This window comes from Semicossyphus pulcher, unplaced genomic scaffold (genome assembly GCF_022749685.1).
Source record: "Semicossyphus pulcher isolate SPU_LCO1_2020_fin unplaced genomic scaffold, fSemPul1.0.p SCAF_17, whole genome shotgun sequence".
In the NCBI taxonomy this organism is placed as follows: Eukaryota; Metazoa; Chordata; class Actinopteri; order Labriformes; family Labridae; genus Semicossyphus; species Semicossyphus pulcher.
This window is the reverse complement of record NW_027211681.1, coordinates 20,256,031-20,275,880: the sequence shown is the minus strand read 5'-3', so window position 1 is coordinate 20,275,880 and position 19,850 is coordinate 20,256,031. Positions and strand designations below refer to the sequence as shown.

The window sequence follows — 19,850 nt, the reverse complement described above, 5'->3', positions numbered from 1 at the left end:
AAAAATCCTTGAGAATGTTACTTAATAATTAAGATATAAAAGTTGCAGAAGGTGCAGCCATGAACAAAGAAAAATAACACGTAAGACGTCAGTTTAAACAACGTCTGCGATCACAGATATAATCTTTGTTGCATTCATAAATAATTTTAACAGTAAAAAAACTACATTTCTCTGTTGCAGAAGATGCTCTGAAACCCACAGTGTCAGCACATGGAAGTAGTATTAAGAACGCCTTTGCTTAAATGTTGCGTGGATTTTATGCTTGGTATTATCCATAAAAAAGGGATATTTCGTTGTGAAATTATATAAAAATAAATGTATGGTTCAGTTTCTTGTGCAACAGATAGACACCTTGTGGAGAAACAGCTTTATTGCACACACATGAACACACAACCGTGCTCTCTGCAACAGTGCAAACAGTGTGAGTTAATATGACTGAATAATGATCAGACAGCATTGAGCATTTAAATAGAATTTATTAACAGGTAGTGTCGTGTTGTTTCCTTCATTTTCAGGCCGTAGAGCTGGACGTCTGGTTCTTCTTGTTTTGTCTGTGCATAAAGTAGGCGGCTGCAGTTACAGCAAAGACCCCATAAGTAACCAACACACACTGCAAGAGAAAGGAGAAAAACATATAAGTGACTGAGGGTGAGTCATATGTAAAAAAGCTCCTGCATTTTCATATCTTATTCCATCCGTGCGTGTATTCATGTGTGTTAGTTACATTTCGCCGACCCTGTAGCGTGTAGCTATTAAAGTACTTCCTCCAACCGGTCAGTTCCACAGAAGCCGGGGCCTCAATACCAAACAGCTGCCTCTGAAACACACACAAAAACAGCACACATGCACGCACACACGCACAGTAAGAGGAAGTGCTGCAGCAACCACACTTGATATTTTTCATGATATTAAAGTAATATCAAAATGTAGTTTGATGAGATAATAGACAAAGTGATGTGATTATATACAAACATTTTATTGCAAATTAATTTCATTTACATTAAAAAGACACAAAATTTGTCATACAGACATAAAAGTAGCACATACGTCTAACCACCAATGAAAATGAAAGAAAAACTTTTAACTGCAAAAGCAGAAGCGACATTTACAAATGTAGGCCATGTGATTCAGGAGATAAAGTGAGACGAACCACATGATTAACCGATTAATCATTTAGTCCAGAAGACATAAAAAAAAAAACAGCTTCAAATTTCATCATCAATACTGCTTATCCTGTTCAGGGTCATGGGGCTGCTGGAGCCGATCCCAGCTGCCACTGGGCGAGAGGCGGGGTACACCCTCGACTGATGGTCAGTCAGTCAAAGGACTGACGCATAGAGCATGCACAGGGAGAGCATGCAAACTCCACACAGAAAGGCCCACTGCGTCCGAACCAGGATTCGAACCAGGAATCTTCTAGCTGTGAGGTGACAGCGCTAACCACTGCACCAACCAACAGTTAAAAAACTGAAATCTGTCATGAATGACAAAGAAATGCAAATAAATACACTGAAGAAGTTGGCATCAGCTTGAAAAATGACTGAAATATAATCAATTATCAAAATTGTAGGCAATTTTATTTTGTCTGCACTGTAGTACAACAAGTTGCTCCCGTTACCTGTCCTTACATGGCAGCCCCCCTGCATAGGTGTGTGTGTCAATAGGCAAATAAGAACTTGCAAAGTTATAAAACTATTTGCCTATAAAGATAAAGGTGATATAATTTGGCCTGCAGCTCACCCATATAAAAGAGCATGAGAGCAATGCACAGTAAAAGTGAAAGTGAAACATTGAATGATTGGAAAAAATAGCTGCAGGAGCATTGTTATAGAGATGAGGGCCGTGCACGCAACTATGTTTGAGGACTGCGTGACAAGACATTGAGTAATGTCTGTGCAGGAGTCAGTGACATTTAAGATTAAAACACACAAATAAAGAGTGTTTGAAAAAGGGCGGTTTGTTTCCTGGCATGACGAAGCAGAACTGGGATGAAAAAGTGTTTTATGGCCAAGAAAGTCACTTTCAACAAGCCCGCTGAAATAGATTAAACTGAATTATTCAACAGCCGGAACTCCAGCTAATCATCTGGACTGGCTGGCAGCGTCGAGCTGGTTCTGCACAGACTCTGCACAGTGTTCCTGCCATGAGAGTTGGACTGTGAGATAAAAGCTTAAAGCTGTAATTCCCTTTTTGAAGCTTTTTTTCTTTTAATGCATGTGCTGAGATTATTAACAAAGTGTCCAAAGTCTCTAACATAAGCTGCCAAAGAAATACATGAAAGACAGGCTGTTGGCCGAACTGCTGATAGGAAAGTTTACTGTTTTATGATTCAGAACATATTTTCATATTCAGCCAAGTCGTGTCACAAAACAAATGTGGATGTTTTTAAGGGACATCATTTAAATCCAGCCTGGTCAGTTTAATCAGTTAGTTTACATGTGTAAATACAGTTAAATGAGAAGAATGATACCATTCTATAAAGCTACTTTCAGGAGACTATTAGCCTAGCGTACCATATAAACAGAAAGCAGTTAGCTTACAACTGAACTGATACAACTAAAAACAAAACTGCCAACCAGCCCATATGAAGCTCACTAATTTATACTTTTCATGTCTGCTTAAAAACTAAAGAGCAAAAATGACAAGTTGTTGTTTCACAGTATAGCTAAGTAGCTAACTTAAGCTCAGCTAAGTTAAGCTAAGTTTAGCTAACTTTCTCCTGGCTTTAGCGTAATATTTGAAAAGTTATTGTTTGAAATTTTAAGAATTCACTAAATGACTAACTTGCCTGCAGTTAGATGAGATGATTGATATCACTGTCATGTCTGAACATGAAATATGAAGCTACAGTCAGGACACTGTTTGCTCAACTGGACTGTCTGGAAACAGGTGGAAACGAGAAGTCTGGTCCTGTCCAAAAGCAACATATCTGTCAGCATAGCTCGAGCTAGCTGATTAACATGTTACATCTCGTTTCAAACATCGAAACAAAAATCAAAGCTGTGGTTTTGCTAGAGGTTTAAGCTCCTGTGAGGAGGTTTTTCACTGGTAATGAAACAGAAAATAATTGTGATTACTCTGTAATACCTAGAAGCAAACCAGACCATCAGCGACAAGATTGATTATTTCTATGTAGTTATTGTAAATGCCTGAAACTGCTGGCGGGGGGGTAGGTGTCAGGCGAACTGCACGCTGCCTTTGTTTACATTTTCCAGGGCAGAAACTTAAAGTGAGTGATGCATATGACTGTTAAAGAAAGCAGGATGAGATTTCTTATTAAAAACCACCACTTACGCATGTACAGGACAAAATCAGCAAGAGATAAAAGGTACGGCGTTGTCCACAGGGGGCGCCAAAATCAACACAAACCAAACGTTCCTCACAGGAGCTTTAAGTTATGGCAAAGCTATCTGCTTACTCATGCTTCCAGCCTTTGTGCTAAACTTAGCAAAGCCAATGGTCTCTTGGCTCTTGTCTCATACTTCTTACAGACACCAGAGCGGGATCAATCTTTTCAATTAACTCTCAGCAATTCTGTGTGTTTTGCAAAATGTCTTCTATGATGTGTGCAACATAACATAAAGCTTTTTGCCTTTATTAGATAAGACAGCTTAAGAGACACAGGAAATGGCACTGTTTAGCTCAGTTGGTAGAGCAAGCGCCCCATGTACAGAGGCTACAGTCCTTGTCGCAGGTTCGACTCCCGGTCTGCCGATCATTTGTTGCATGTCATCCCCCACTCTCTACTCCCAACATTTTCTTCTTCAGCTGTCCTACAAATAAAGCCAAAGGCCAAAAAAATCATCTTAAAAAAAAAAAGAGACACAGGAAATGTGGGGGGTAGAGAGTTGGGGACGACATGCACCAAATGATCAGCAGATCGGGAGTCGAACCTGCGTTCAGTGCGACGAGGACTGTAGCCTCTATACATGGGGCGCCTGCTCTACCAACTGAGCTAAACCAGCGCCCCTCCATGACATTTTAGAGGTCTTATGCAAAAGTAGTTGGACACTTATCTTTTTTCACAGCATTTCTTTTTATCAAAATACAATGAATTTAATTACTTTAATGGAGAACTGATCTGAGGCATCTGATTATAGTGCATGAGGGGGGAAATGCAGAATATAGGGATTCACATGAAAGAGAATAATTCCCATTGTAAACATTGGACTTGTGCGAAATGAGCCAGAGGCAACAGCAGAGTGCTGACGAGGCTGCTCCGCTCTGTAAGGCTGATTTATTCTGAAAAGGGTATTAGCAGAGGAAATGCGTATTTTTTTCTCTCAGCCTACAACATGAAAGCACATATTTGACTGGAGAGTGATGGATCGGAAGCTGGATTTTGAAATCATTTACAAACAGCAGCTGTGTTTTGTTCATACTATAAAACTACTACAAAAACACTTCGTCCCACTTTGGAAAACCACATATTTGAAAGTGGCTGTGCAGCAGCAGCCGTACAACTGACAGTGGCTTGCCCAAGGACACTTCTTAAAAAAGAACTTCACGTTTCATTGTTTTTTAACCCTTAATACATAACTGGATGCACAATATTGGATTTTTTGCCGATATCCGATATGCTGATATTGTGTTTGCCAATTGCCGATTTCGATACTGATATATAAGCCACATGTTTTTTTCCACCTCATTGCAGAGAACGTCAAGTCTCCCCTGTAGTGGAATTGAAATCATGCCTACTCTTATTTTGGTGTAGTGGCCAAAAACTGCCATACCGCAGACATCTTGCACCCTTCTTCACGCTTGACGGAAGAGGCATGGTGCGGGCAGTGCGGGCACACACTCGAGTTCATGTCATGGCATTATGTCAAGCTTTTTTAGGGAATCATCGAGCATTTAGGCAGAATTAAAGTGTTGTTTTATCGGCAGAAAAAGTACATATCTGCCGATGCCATCTGCAGATACTGATAACATGGCAAGAATATCGTGCATCCCTAATAATAACATAGTTTCCCATTGCCATATAATGTCACCACGGGTAGGTTTTTTTCCAGCAATGCAAGTACATATATGCTAAAAGAAACGGTATTTTCTGCTCTGATAAAACAGGCAAGAGTCTGAGGTCTGCTACGAAGACCAAAACACTTGCTGGATGTATCTTGGCATTAGCCGGCCTCTTAAGACACGACATGCTAGAGCAATGTTTATTCCTCTTCTGGGGCAGTAAACACACAACATAACCAAACACCCAGGGCTCATGAAAAGCAACATTGACTGCAATAAATAGCATGTTCCTCTTTAGACTGTTTCTTGTTCTACTTATATTATCTCAAATGATTACACCAAGAGAAATAAAGAGAGTAGTTTTTCCAGATCATTAAAGGTCCCCACCTCATGTGTAAAATCATTAGAGGTATAAAAGAAAAGAGATTAAGTCATATATATAATTAGGGCGTAAGATAACAAAAGGTATTATTGATGTAAGTTATAAAACAGGGTTATGCAAATAATTTCTTGCTTGCTAATATTGCTTAAATTGATTTTAAAATGATCTCAATAAGAACAGGTACAGATCTGTCATGCACAAATCAAACCCTGCTCTTACCTTAACCTCTGTTATGAGGTGACCAAAGCTTGTGAGGGGGATCCGTGTTTTAACAGGAGACGTCGGCATACCTGCAGACAGTTTGAATTAAAATGTAACGTTACACAGTTTGTCTTGACCCAAATGTTAACTCCTGAGTCTTGGGTTTGATTTAAGATAACATTTTGTAGGTGTAACGTGAAACTTACTGCTCTGTAGGTTGGAGAAAGGACGGAACACTTACACAATCTTTCTATGTGCACGTTGTTCCGGGAAAGCACATCCTGTCCAATCATGTGCGTCGATGGAGAGTGCTGACCAATAGAATGTGAACCGGTGGGCGGGGCTTGTGGGTAGTTACACAAATGGCTGATTCACGTACCTACCATTTCTTTAATCAGCCACAAGAGGGCGCAAGATTAAAGTCTATGGCACAGGACTGTCTATCCACCTGAACACAAGCAACTTCTTCTTATACAGTACGTTAACGTTTTGTTTTACGGGTGTTTTCTTTATTATTTTCTACAGAGAATATGCTTTGTTACTGTTAACTCTTTGGAAATCATGAGGAACTATTTCACTTGAGAAAATATAGCTTTATCATAGCCAGTATTCCGTTTTTCCACTAACTCTAGAAATGCGTTGTTTTATGTGTGAGAATAGGCTACGTATTTACATGGTAGGCTAATGATGGAAAGTACCTTAATACATTTACTAAGGGCATACCCTTAAGTAATATTTATTATGTACTCTACTACTATTTATTAACAATGTAAGTTACCGTAATATTCTGTTTAACCTGTTATTATGTCTTCATTTGCTTTGTGTTCACTTCCTGTTTTATTTTGTTATCCCGGTGTTAAAGACCTTCCTGTCATTGTTCAGTTTCCCGCCGGTTTTCCCCTACACACACACACACACACACACACACACACCTGTGTCTCATTTCTAATTAGTCTGACCTGTATATATACTCGTGTGTTTCTACCTATCCTTTGCCAGATTGTCTTTGTAGCCGTAGCGTGTTGATGCGCTCCAGCCTCGTTTTCTTTGTGTTTGCGTGCCCTGTTTTTGTGGATTTTCCCTTATTGGATTTTTCCTGCCCTCGCTAAATAACTTTTTCTTACTAACAGAATTTTGTCTTTGTTGTTAATACTGCACTTTTTACTTAGAAGAATTTGAATGCAGGACTCTAACATTGGATCGAAGCATTTCTACATTGAGGTATTGACACTTTTGTTTAAGGCTATGGACTATAACTATTAAAATGAACACAAGAGGGGAAACAATCTCATTATGTAGAACATTATGAGGCAATTTTCCTTCTAGAAACAAGCCCAGAGCCGTGAAAGACACTCTTTGAAATAAAGCCTGTGTCAGTGCCTCTTTTAAAACTCGTATGATTTTAATTGAAGAGTCAGGGAGATGAAGAAGTCTGGGACATGTCAGAGATTGTTCCTGTTTTTCATGAAAGGCAGGCTTATAGTTTAAACACTGTTTGTACTCAGCATCTGAAGGCTGGTGAATAAACAAAAAGGAAGAGCTGTTTGGAAAACGCATACTTTCCACAGATTTTTATTTTGCACAGGCATTTTCAGTGTGTCAGTCGTAAGGCTCTTTCCATCTCAGATAACATTTTAGATAAAACCAGCAGGTGTCAGGCAACACTGATTTTTCAAGAGGCTAAACAAGGTTGTAACTATTCGGAGGGCCGTTTATAGTCTGCATTTATCTCTATTGAGGGTACGGTTTCACAGACAAGGCTTTGATTAAGCCAGGAGTAGGCCTTACTGTGTACTAGTTAAACCAGGAAATTTAAGTGGCTTTTATGGACGTGGCCCAAGTTTAGCTTAGTTAGTTGGTGACTATGTCCTGGAGTAAGGTAAGTAAGCCTAAAAGTGAACACCAGGGTTAAGCCACATTAGGTTAAGTATGAGCACACGCTGTTGGTCTAATAGTGCTTATAAAAACCCGGAATGGAATCGAAAAGCACCTTGACTGGTGTGAATATTGAAATAAAACAACGGCAGAGGCAAAGAGATTTTGTTCAAAATACTTCCTGAAAAAACTCTACTAAAACACAACAGTGTCCAACAATCCAGTAATTGAAAGTAAATGCCAGACTGCTTTCACTGAGCAAGAGAAGAGTGGTTGGGCTGCAATTTGCAGTAAATTCAACACAAAGGAAAATATGAAGAGAAAAGTTTAACTTCTTGTGAGATGTCTGTATTGTTTTCAGTATTTATCTTTTCTCATATTTCTATTTTTGTGACATAAACTTTAGAATGATATCTGCCTTTATGGACTGTGGTAGAAATAAATAGAGCTTGCAGAGATCAGAAGAAGGTGATTTAATACTGGTGAATTGAGTGACTTGCTGTCTGGAATAATAGAGCACCAGCAACCTCTGGATGGTGCACCAGATGATGACCTGAGCACAAATGTTAAATATTCCAAAGATGGTCACTTGTTTTTGGTGAATATATTCCACTGTCTGTGTCGATCTTTATTATTCTTTCAAACTAAGGACCAAATGAGTTTATTGCTTCTAATGGAGGATTTTAATCAGCACAAACTATATCTTAAGACGACCTTGATTTCGTTTAATTTTGCTGCACACTATTTACATTTTTTAAAAAGCAAAACTAATCCATAATGAATACATTCCATATTCAAATCTCATCTGGTTGTGCTTCGATGTAAAAGTATCTCTGTATGCAAGTCCTTGTTGGTCAACGCTGGCCTCAGCCATGGGCACATCTGCTTGATGATGATTTGCAACTGGAGGATCAGGACAGCAGCAGTGCTTCAGGTAGCTGTGCAGCACTCCGATTACACAAGTACTCGTCTGGCTGGCCTCTGTAGTTCATGTTGGTCTTCATTTAGACATTCCAAATAGTCCATGCTTCTTCACAAACAGTACTAAGCAGAAGTTAAACCTGCCTCTTTGAAGGATTCATTTAAGCTTTAATTTAGTCCTAGAGTAGCTCTAACCTTCCCTCTTGCAATCAGCTTAGTTTAATCTAGAACAGGCTAAGTCTATGACTATTTTAAGATAAGTCTGCAAGTCGCTTTAAGTTAAGACAGCTCAAACAGGCCTTTTAGTCTGGGACTAGACTTAAGCCTTCTCTGTGAAACTGGCCCTTTGTGTATAATTTTCCTATATTCTTTTACCTAGTTTATCTTAGATGGAAAACAGCGTTCAAGACCGCCTGAATCTTTCCATCATCTCAAATTACTTTTAAGTCCTTCTCACCAAATCTTCATCAATTGTTAATATTCCTCAGAAAAATGTTGAAATTCAGGAAACAGCAACAAAAACTGTTTGTTGAGAATGTTTTGTTGCATGATCTTTTGATGTTTTACCAATATTTTTGTAATAATATACTTTAACCTTCTCGGAGAGTTTACTGATACGAATGTTGTGTTCCACTTTGAAACCTAAAAAGATTCTGGGACCCTCCTGAACCTCAATCACAAAACTCTTGAGACTAAGCTTAAGTATTTCCTGTAGTATTTTGGTTTCATAATCAGAAGAATTCTGCAAGAAAGTGGGCTTACGATAATGCAGTGCAAATAAATAATCCATCTACATGCATAAAAAATTGGTAAAGCAGCAAAATAGTAAGTAAAAACTGTTTGTAAATCACCTCTCATTCGACTGCAGTGCTTCCACAGCCCACCAGAGGGCCCCAGGAACCACTGCCCTAGAGCAAAACATTTCCAAAGTATGATTTGTGTTTCTATTAGTAAAACATCCAAACTAATATGAAACTTTTTCTGTTTCCATCCATCTATTATCTAGATGTTCCTTTGGCTGGGATGTGATCAGCGGCAGATACAGTCAGCGTTACATTTAAAGCTCTGCAGATAAATGGAGGGTCTCCAGTTAGCGAGGTTTCCCAGCTCTTAAAGTCACGGCATTAAGTAACTAACTCAAACTTCTCTGTATGTTAATGTGACTTCCCATGTCCTCATATGTGTCATACTAAATGTGTTCTTTCATTGCATCTACAGAGCCGAACGCAGTCGCTGCTGGTACGCCTGCCTGGATCTGTGGGCAGGTGACAGATGAACACCTTTTTAACCACTTTCTCACATCAAACCTGAAACATAACAGGTTCAAACATTGGACGGACACGGTGGTTTCTGTCATTCACACATAACCTCCTACACATGACACGACTGTTCCAGAGATTAAAGGCACAATGTGTAATCTAAAGGGGATCAAAATGGTCATCACATCACCTACATTTAAGCAAGATGAACTAACAAAGAAGAACTAAATCTCTGTTATTGTTTTCTGCATAATAGCAAGTAAAAGCTTGAGTGTGTACAGCTGATAAATGATGTATTGTTCTATTTAACAGTTAATTTCCAAGACAATTGTGGCAAATTTTAATCCTGGAATTTCACATGGCCTCCACAAATCACTTCAAGAATATGCAACAAGTAATCAGTGGTGGATTTAGCAATTTCGGGGCCCAAGGCGAACACAGGCATGGGGCCCTCCGCATCCGCTGTTCTCCACCTTTTTCAATCTTTATTGCAGCAGCAGAACACAGCTTGTGTTTGGCATCTAGGCTCCTCACTCCTCACTCCTCGCAGATTTATTTTACATGCAGAAATTGAGGAGTGATGAGATAACATCTTAAACCCCCTATCTGGAACCTGCCAGGTGGATGCTGGGGTGGTGGTGGGGCTGAAAGTAAGAGCACAGTACCGGTGCAGGGCAGCGATGGCCATGACAAATCTTGCTGCTTAAATAGGCCGCCAATTGGGAGGAAGTGTTTGCCAGGTAACTGTGGAAGTGTTATGAAATCATTGCAGCTCGAGTTGTCTGCCTGAACTAGCTCGCAAGTGTCGCCCCATTTATGTAAGAAAGTCCTACTAGTAACTTCTTCTCTTCACTGGTCTTCCCACGGCAATGATGTCCAGATGTCTGGAACTGCATCTGTAAAAAAACAACAACAAAACATATTTTTAACAAATGCACTCACAGTAAAATAGTATTTTCATAACAATATGATCTCTGTACAATACGAATCTTTATTGTCCATTCACATGGAAGATCTGTCATTGGTTGTCATCAATTATTTTGGTGTCCAGCAGGCTATCTGATAGAAGTTGATGTTTTACTAAAGTGAGAAGATAACACACAAGACAATAGGAGGTCAATTATGAAGTTACAGATATAATAACAAAATAAACTTTTAAAAATGTCATCAATTATCTTGATTAGCATTGCTAGTGCAAGCAGTGGCTTCTCGCTGTTCTTTATCAACGCTGTTTTCAGCACCTGCCCGGCTCCCTGAAAAAGGTTGTTACCTTTGGCAGTGTTGCTAAAAACCTTTTACTCTCCTCCTGCTTCTTCCTTTTTTCACAACCGCATGGGTAGCTTCGCCTTATTTTTATTTTCACACAACCTCTCGTCTCTGTTTACACTCTGCATCGCTTCCGTGGACGTGATCATGGAATAGTCCATTGCAGTGGGGACTTAACCATAAGTTTATTAGGTGTTTTATGGGGCCCCTGATAGCTCAGGGCCCAAGGCAATTGCCGACCTTTGCCTAATGATAAAGACCGCCTTTGCCGGTACAGACAGGTTTCCTGCAGACCTACACCTGGGCAGGCCAATCAACAACGACCAAGTTGAAAATCTGCTATCTTGTCAGTATTTCCCAAACTGGATGGTAGTTCACAGAATTGTTGGCTACCCAATCATGTCATGCAAAACATCTGCATGTTATGTTGACCTATAGGTCACATGGATTGCTAGCTTTAACTAGCTAGCCTACCAAACAGCCAACCAAATTGGTCTGACCATTCCAGGATAGCATAACCCCAAAGTTTACACACATTAATGGTTTCACGTGTTTTGCAGTCTGTCAGTAAACAAAAGTCAGCTAGCCGATTTTAACATTCAACATTTCATACTGTGCATTAACAGATCGCTTCCTGATGCACTTTCAGCGTGATGTGCTACAAAATCCTCAGCCCTCATTCCGTGCTAAAATGCCAGAGTTGATCTGAGTTCAATATTGTACTAGGTAGTGAAACTTGCTCAAGGAAACAACTATTAAATAACTTAACCAAACCTGTTGCAGCTCCAGCTCTACATGACCAGATTAACTCGCTATGTTGGCCCTCCATGTCCCTCATGTACCTCCCACAACGTGTTTTCACAATGCTGAATCTGTTTCATATCAAATAAATAGTTTGACATTTTGGGAAGTAGGATTCAGTTTCAGTATAGTATCTAAATCAGTATCAAATGGCATAACAACAAGGCAGATATCTGTAGAAATACTTTTAAAATGGGGTGCTGGTTTAGCTCAGTAGATAGAGCAGGCACCCCATGTGCAAAGGTTATAGTCCTTGATGCAGCGGCCGCATACTCGACTCCTGCCCTCTGCTCTCCCCAGCTGTCCAATCAATAAAGCCCAAAAAAAAGAAATACTTTTAAAACATGGCAAATAATACCAACACTGTCTAAATAGCCAAAAATAGATTAAAATGAGCCACAAATGCGCTATAAATACAGCTGAAATATGGATGTGGAACTTCAAGAGAATAGAAACTAACACAATCACATCTGGCTCCTTACTGTAAACAGCAAGACTGCAATAACAGAAATTAATTTCAGTCAAAGGTATACGTTGTGGTTTTACAGCGAGGGTGAAGGGATTATTGCTTGGCCGAGAGTTATGACTTCCTATGCTACCATTACTATTAGTAGTAGTAGAGTTATCTTGGACTTGTTGCCTGGCAACCTCACATGACAACAACCAAATTATGTTTTTATGCTAAGCTAAGCTAACTGGCTGCTGACTGCCCTGTAGTGGAGTGATACTCGGCTTAAAACTAGATTTGCATACATAACTAAGACTATATTTTTTACAAGACATGGCCACAAAATTAAGTAACACTAAGGACTGATGTCAAAATCTGCAATTAATCGTTCTATTGAAACCAACTGAAACTGTGGCTTTCCGAGGACGGGTAGCCACTGCCCACTTTGCCAGGTAAATGATCCAGCTTTGTAGGTGTGTGTCTCCTATAGTCACGCGTTAGTGGAAGTATGCAGCAGTTGTGGTTTAACTTGTGTTGCTATTGACGCGGAAGGATTGCTTCATAGGCGTGACACATGTTAACATCTGTGCACACACGTAGTAGTTTATCACAGACAGAGTGAGGAGGAGAGAGAAGGGGGAGACAGAGAGAGAGAGAGTGAGGAGGAGACAGAAAGAGAGAGAGAGAGAGAGGGAGTTGTAAGCAGAAACACATTGGTGAGGACGGGCAAGCAGGCGCGCGGCACGGGGACCCGCCGGAAGAAGGAGCAGCAGCAGCAGCAGCAGCTTCAGCGCGAGCTGGACGCAGACCGACAAAACACCGGCAGCACGAGCGACACCGAGGCGGCCAGCGGGGCGGAGAGGAGGAGGAGGAGGCACCTGCACCGCGACTCGTTCTCCCCCGCTGCCTCCGTCGTCTCTCCCCTCTGTCTCTCTGCTCTCTCCTCACCCCTCGTCTCTCTCGGACCGCCGCCGCTTCCTCGTTAAGATGGCTGACCCCAGCAGCGACGGAGAGGTACCGGAGAGCGCGCGCGGCTTCGCCCGTCAGGGAGCCCTCCGCCAGAAGAATGTGCACGAGGTGAAGAACCACAAGTTCATCGCGCGCTTCTTCAAGCAGCCAACCTTCTGCAGCCACTGCACGGACTTCATCTGGTGAGTGTGTTTGTGTGTGTGTGTGTGAGTAAGGACACAGGTGATTCACTTGCTGCTGCGGCTCTGCTCGGCCTCCTTTCACACTGTTCAGACACCGCAGTGTTTCATTCATTGTCATTGTCAAAAACACCGCGATGCGCCATCTCCCCCACTTCTCCACAATGCGACAGCACCAGCAGGCCTAACGGGGGGATGTGATGTCGGCAGCCGCAGAGCAGGCGCTGCTGCTCGGCGTTTACCGCATCATCGACCCGCCACCCATCTCTGAAACTGGAGGTCTGGTGGAGGAATGCAGCTGGAGACATAAAACACAGGGCCCCACTGTTGCTCCTGCTGCAGCTGTGTGTGTTTATCTGTGTGTAGGTGTGATTGGATATCTCTATGTGTGTGCATACGTCATTGTCTGTGCATCTCTACCTCCTAAAAATCTCACACCCTTGTCTTGTGTCCACAGGGGCTTTGGGAAGCAGGGATTCCAGTGCCAAGGTAAGAGCAGTGTCTCATTCACAAATCCCTCTGCTGCATATGGCTGTGGGTGTGTGGACGGATGTTCACTGTCTGCAGGAGTGTTGCTTGTTGTTTTTGAGTGTGTTTGTTGAATTCAGGGGGCTGCTGGTCTGCTCACTGTTAGAGTGACCTGTTGGCTCTCTTTTCGTAGACGGCGTGTTGGTGTTGGCAGGCAGGTGTCAAACTCAAAGCAGGTGCTTGCCAACAGTGATAAATGAGAGTGAGAATCCTCTGAAGAGGCTCAGGCAGCAGAGACAGTGTGAGATGTAAGAGTAGAAGAGTCGGCGGAGGGCTGAAAGCTGAGATGTCTGCGTTTGGCCGGGCAGAAATGAGGAGGAAGACGAACCAGGAAGTTAGATTTTCTTAAGGTTTCTTTTTTTTACCCTCTCTTCACATCTGATTGGATCTGTAAGATGATGGCTTTATGGGTGGGTGGGTGGGTGGGTGGTGGGTGGTAGTCGTGGGAGTCTTAACATGGACCACTGCACAAAATGGTTTCATAAACAGGCCCCTCGCAGCAACATAGTGACACCCCTCAATCACACTACAGCACTACTGCAGCAAATGTTGTCGATCTGCTCGCAGTATCACTTCCTCCTCTTCCTCAGACACCCACCTCAACTTATCTGGCCCAAGTCATGTGACCAAGTGAGGAAGAAAATGGCCAAAGTTTCCACATCATGCTCTTGCTCAAGACTCAATTTACTCAGAAGAGTTGTGCATGTGTGTGTGCGCGTACGTGTCTGTGTGTTGTGTAATTTTACAAGCAGTGAAAAGCTGAAGTCCCCTGTTCTCCTGAGGCTGCAGGCTTGTCAACAGCTCGGGTGGTAATACAGGAAATGCACTGAGGGTAGAAAAAAGTTAACGCTTAATGTGCTTCAGCTCCCAGGACTGAAGTGAGCCAGTGTGTGGTGCATTACCCCCGAGCTGTTTACATATATGCGCGCACACACATTTTACAAAGCGCTGACCAATCAGAGCCCTGCACAGGTAGAGCTGCGGTCGGGTTGGGTTTCGTGGTGTGTTTCCAACAGTTAACTCTGAAATACATTTGCAGCCTCTTGTACAAACAAGCTCTTGAGAGGGTTGTTTGTGATGTCAGTGATTATTTCTCTCGCTGAAGACGTAGAAAAGAGTTAATCCGTCAATAAGTCAAACAAACAAACCACAAAGAAAGCACTGATTTAGTGAGTTGCAGGTCAAAGGATAGCCTCTTTATCTTTAAAAAAACTGAACTCAAAGTCCACTTAGTGTTTTCTTGTCAGACGCAGGATGTTGTTTGCTTTGCAGTCATGGAGCTAAATTGGAAATATAATCAGGCAGACTTTGGTTCCATTTATTTATTTGGTGGAGCTGCAACAGTTAATCCTTGATCATACTCCTAATTGTTCTGATAGCGATTAACAGTACCTAAAAGGCCTCTTATACCACCTTTAATGGTAGACAAGGTATTGACAAATACACCATGCTATGCAGCAATCCAGTACTGTAATTTATTAGCCTTGAACAACTTGTCTCACCAAGAATCAATCCTTCTTCACGGCTCTAAACAGCAGCTTTCACAGGAAGTTGTGCTTCGGTGCCAACATGGATTTACTCCAGCTGCAGATGACAACCTCTATTTTATAGAAGCAAAAAAAAAACAGCTTTCAGGTAATTTAGCAAATAACAAAAGTGTGGTGCTGGTAGAGAATGTAATGTTAGCAAAATGTCAGGTTTACACTGGAACATAATCTCTATTTACAGATTCTTCATAGAAATGTAGAATCTGTTGGCAGGGACGAGGATTCTGGTTTCCATTTGTAGACTTGTAGTCCGAGTAATATTGACCAATCATGTGAATCAACAGGTCGCGGTGTATGCAGGGAAAACAGTCCACGTGGAGAGCAAGCACGCAGTGTCATGAAAGCCGTTCAGCGTTCACATTACCCGACTTCCTCGAATGCATTTCGGCAAACTTAAGATCCGTTAATTAAAGTAAATCACAAGAGAAACTTGTTAATTTTCTGTAACAAAGCAGCACGCGTAAAAGGAAGTCATTTATCACAAACTGCCGGCTACATGCCCTGGCATGTTCACCGTTGTGATCTGAAATTGCACTGCAACATCACCACCCACCAGTAAAACAATGAAATGTACCGTATGCCCGACTTCAGTTTCGTGTGGTAGCACTAGTGCTGTGAAGGGAAACAAGTATAAACACACCTCTCTGTGTTACATCAGGGCTGAAATTAACGATTATTTTCAATGTCGGCTCATCTGTTTACTGTTTTCTGGATACATACAAGCACGCTGTGTCTTAATTCAGGGGCTGCATCCTTCGAAGGACGCGGTCTTCAGAGGATGAGTCATCTGTTGTCCGTGCAGACCGCTAAGGCTGCACTGAAATGAGACGGTCTGGTCTACGGATTTACTGTTTGTGTCAGCAGCTTTTTCTGCCCTCCCCCTTGCGTCGCAAAGCACCGCTCCTGTCGCCTAGCAACAGGTAGCTAGCTGGCTGACCCCCTTTTTTAACATTTGTATCGCTAGCTATTCGACTGAGTTGAAACCAAAAACCTTTTTACATTTAAAAGTGTATTCCTCGGCTACTTAAGAGTCCGCCGTCTCGTTTGAATTGGCGCGCAATGAATCTCGGGATACCTTGGGCTGCGAAAGATGCACCCGATGGATCCTCGGTGGTCAGGGAAAAGGAGGACGCTTTTGTTGCCCGCATCTGAAGGAGCCTTCAAAATAGGACAGCCTTCGACACGCCGCTGTGATGCAGACAGCCTTCATATGTGGCCTTAGAAGGCTGCAGCTCCTGAATTGGAACACAGCTACAGATTAATTTGCTTAAAAAATGTAGAAAATGTTCATCAGGGATTCAAATGACTGAAGACAAAGTTCTCAAATGTCCAATATATTCAGTTAACTGTCATAGACGAGGAAAGAAAATATACAAAGCTGGAATCAGAGAATTCGGACCTTCATTCTTAAAATCACTCAAACTAATAAATTAATTACCAAAATAGTTGATTCAAAAGTTTTCAACTAATCAAATAATCATGACGTAATTGCAGCTAGTATGCAAACACACACGTTCCACTTATCTGCACTATAAATCATTGCGACCTTGTGAAAGTAAGAAGAGCAGCTCCTCTGGTTGCAGTTATTTTGGCTGAACCACATAAAGTAAAAAAAAAAAAAGAGGGCATAACTGCTTTAAAAAGAATAGGAGCAAAGATAGGGCTTAAGATTAACAAGAAATGATTTGTGGATTATGTAAACGGGTCAAAGGTTTCGTGTTATGTTCAGTGTTTACTTTGAAACTATAAAAAATGGGAATGATGTAATTTGAAATTGAAAATGGATTAAACAAATCTTCACAAACACAGAAAGCGCTGGTTTGGGTTTGAATTGTACCTCTGTGTGTCGTTAAGAGCAGTTTATGAGCTATGTGCAATGTGTGATAAAATAGCATTATAATAAAGTACTGATGCAGAGATGTTGTGGTAAACAGACGTTTTTCTCCAGATGTAATAAAACTTGATTCAGACTCCATAAAACATCATTTGGATTTAAATATTTATGTAAAAAAATAACATGTAAAATTATCATTCAAACTTATTCTGAGTTGTAGTGCAATCGTAAGATTTGCCAAAATATTGCAATGTTTTGTTTGTTTTCATGTCCTTGCAGCAAACATTTTTATGTGACTTAACTTTGAGTTAGAAGTAAGATTTATAAACAAACAAATATAACCTCAAGTCTTCTTTAAAGTGTTAATCTCAAATATCTCAGTTTCGTTCTCTTTGGCGACACCTATGCTGATAAACAGTAATTGCAGGAGCACACTTTCCAGATATCCAGACAGTGCTGCATGTGTGACGTCCACGGTTGGCTCCGGTTGTAACTCTTGATTTTCCTCGCTGACGGTCGCTTTCCTTTTCAGACTGTTTGCTTCATCTGAGCGTCCAATTTGTTTCTTTTTCTTTGGATTTTCACTTATTGTTGAAGTTGTATCTGTAGTCATCGATCTTGTCTTTGTTTGTTCAGCCATAGTAGATTACTGTTTACTCGCAACACTTGCAGAGAGCGGAAAAGCAGCCGCTTAGCTCTGCCTACCCTCTCTTGCAGACCAACCACTGCTGGCTGATGGAAAGCGCGTCACTAACTGGGCGCTGCTTGTGTTTTTTCCGCGAAAGTCGCCACAGACACCCAGTCTGTAATACTGCAAATGCAAAGGCTTTCATCAGCGGGCCATAGGCTCAATCACAATTGTGTTACCTCATTCAGCGATAGACAGTGACTTAACAGACATTTATTTACATGAAAGATGATCACTCTGACATTAATTTACATGTCAGAGACATTTAGCTTAAAACTGGTGAGTTAAATTTGGCTGAAAGTTTTCAGACACAAAGTTTTCACAGTAGTATTATATACGTAGTGTAGATTTCTATGTGCTCAGTTGAGATATTTGGTATTTGACTTCTTGATGCTGTCCCTGCACTGCATGTTGTGCTGATCTCATCGACAGAGAAGTTTAGACCTGTCTTGTTTGCTATTATTCTACATTTGAACACACTCAGAAAAATGCAGACACATTTTTAAAATGTATTTTATTAGCCTTTTCTGCCTTTTACTGAGAGGACAGTGGGTAGTGTCAGAAACAGGGGAGGAGAGTGTAGGGATGCGTGCCGTGGGTGGGAGTCACTGTAGCCTCTGCATATGGGATGTGCGATTTAACCGCTGAGCTGAACTGGCACCTTCACACGCACATGCTCCTTTTTTTTTTTTAACATTGATGAGACTTAAACAAAAACTCTGAAGACATTTAAAAAAAGGATGAAAGTAGTAAAGGCAGCTGTTTTTCTTTCTTTTGCTGTTTGGTGTCATAAAATAACATCAACTGAAACTATGTTCATGTGCAGATAAAGTTCTGATGATCGTCTTGTCTTGAAATAGAGGATGTAACATTGTAATCTTTACATGTGTTGACATCTTCTTAACCCCTCGTCAGGATGACACAGAAATAAAATGAACCAACTGACCATTGCATCAACAGCATTAAATAACTGAATTTCAATGTGAGGTTATGACCTCCTTCAAATTAACGCTGTAAGGATTCGTCACTTTATCAATAGACACAAAATGGATGGTCAACTGTTTGACAAATGGGTTTTTCCTGCTCCCCTAATGTGAGGGTTTTATTTTATATAATTGCGAACAGAACATCTACAGGTTTTGGACTGTTGCTTGGACAAACAAGAACTCTATTTAATTTAGGACAATCGATAGTTGCAGCCTATTTTGAGTTGATAAGTGTAAACGGCATCAAATGGCAGACTGTGACCTGCAAATCACCGTATCAGGGCTTAGTAGTTTGACAAGTGAACAAACAACTTGTGAGTCCAAGTTGATTGAATTTTCCTACCTTTTCTAGACGCTGGTAATCAGTCGTTTGCAAAACAGTCTCATCTCGAGGTCCATTAGTTGCTTTTCTGAAGCTTTCAGATCACAACAGCTCTTTTTAAGTCAAGAATATACTTTCAATCTCAAATGTTCTGGGTTTTTTTTGGAGGTGTTTTTTTTTTTTGAAGGCAGTGATAAGTTGACTTGCGGGACATAGGACTTTAAAGGGGGGGTATTATGCTAATTTCAAGCTTCATATTTCACTCTGTGATACCTGTGGAGTAGCTTAGCATAATTTAGCGTTTAAAAAAACTCCTTTTTTTCTGACACTGCTGCTCTGAGCAGACCCTCATACAGCCTCTGCCTGAAACGACTCAGCTAGCTCTGTCCCTTTAAGAAACCCCGCCCCTACAGGCTCACTTTCATCTGATTGGCCAGCTCTCCGAAGCCTGCTTATGTCACAAAGTACAGCGTGTAGAAAAAACTGTTTGAAACCTGGCGTTCACAGCAGCCTGCAGACTGAGCTGAGAAGCCTGGGGATTACTCCAACATACTTTCACCAACAGATTTGAAACTTCACCCATGTTTAGTCTGGGCATCCAGCATTGTAAAATTATATATATGTGTTAAAATGTGAAACAGCATGATACCTCCTCTTTTAAACTGATAATCCGAAAGTCTGC

At 41.1% G+C, this 19,850-nt stretch overlaps 1 protein-coding gene and 1 long non-coding RNA gene across 4 annotated transcripts in view; one reads left to right on the top strand and one right to left on the bottom strand.

The window, feature by feature from the left end:
• Positions 1-464: 464 nt before the first annotated feature.
• Positions 465-5,839, bottom strand: LOC138595415 (uncharacterized). 2 transcript variants are annotated; one of them, XR_011308472.1, is made up of 4 exons: positions 5,787-5,839; positions 5,564-5,634; positions 725-817; positions 465-610 (listed from the first exon to the last, which is right to left on the bottom strand). It is a non-coding gene; the product is annotated as an uncharacterized lncRNA (long non-coding RNA). The 2 variants fall into 2 exon arrangements; XR_011308471.1 differs by having other exon boundaries at positions 5,752-5,809.
• A 7,006-nt stretch (positions 5,840-12,845) lies between these two features.
• The window catches only part of prkcba (protein kinase C, beta a), a 43,622-nt gene continuing 36,617 nt past the window's right edge, over positions 12,846-19,850 (top strand). Inside the window, exons 1-2 of one of the 2 annotated variants that reach the window (XM_069666109.1) lie at positions 12,846-13,266; positions 13,721-13,752. In XM_069666109.1, the coding sequence (XP_069522210.1) occupies positions 13,103-13,266; positions 13,721-13,752 (196 nt within the window). In that variant the 5' untranslated portion in view covers positions 12,846-13,102. The remainder of the gene's footprint in view (positions 13,267-13,720; positions 13,753-19,850) is intronic. The other variant, XM_069666108.1, reaches the window with a different exon arrangement.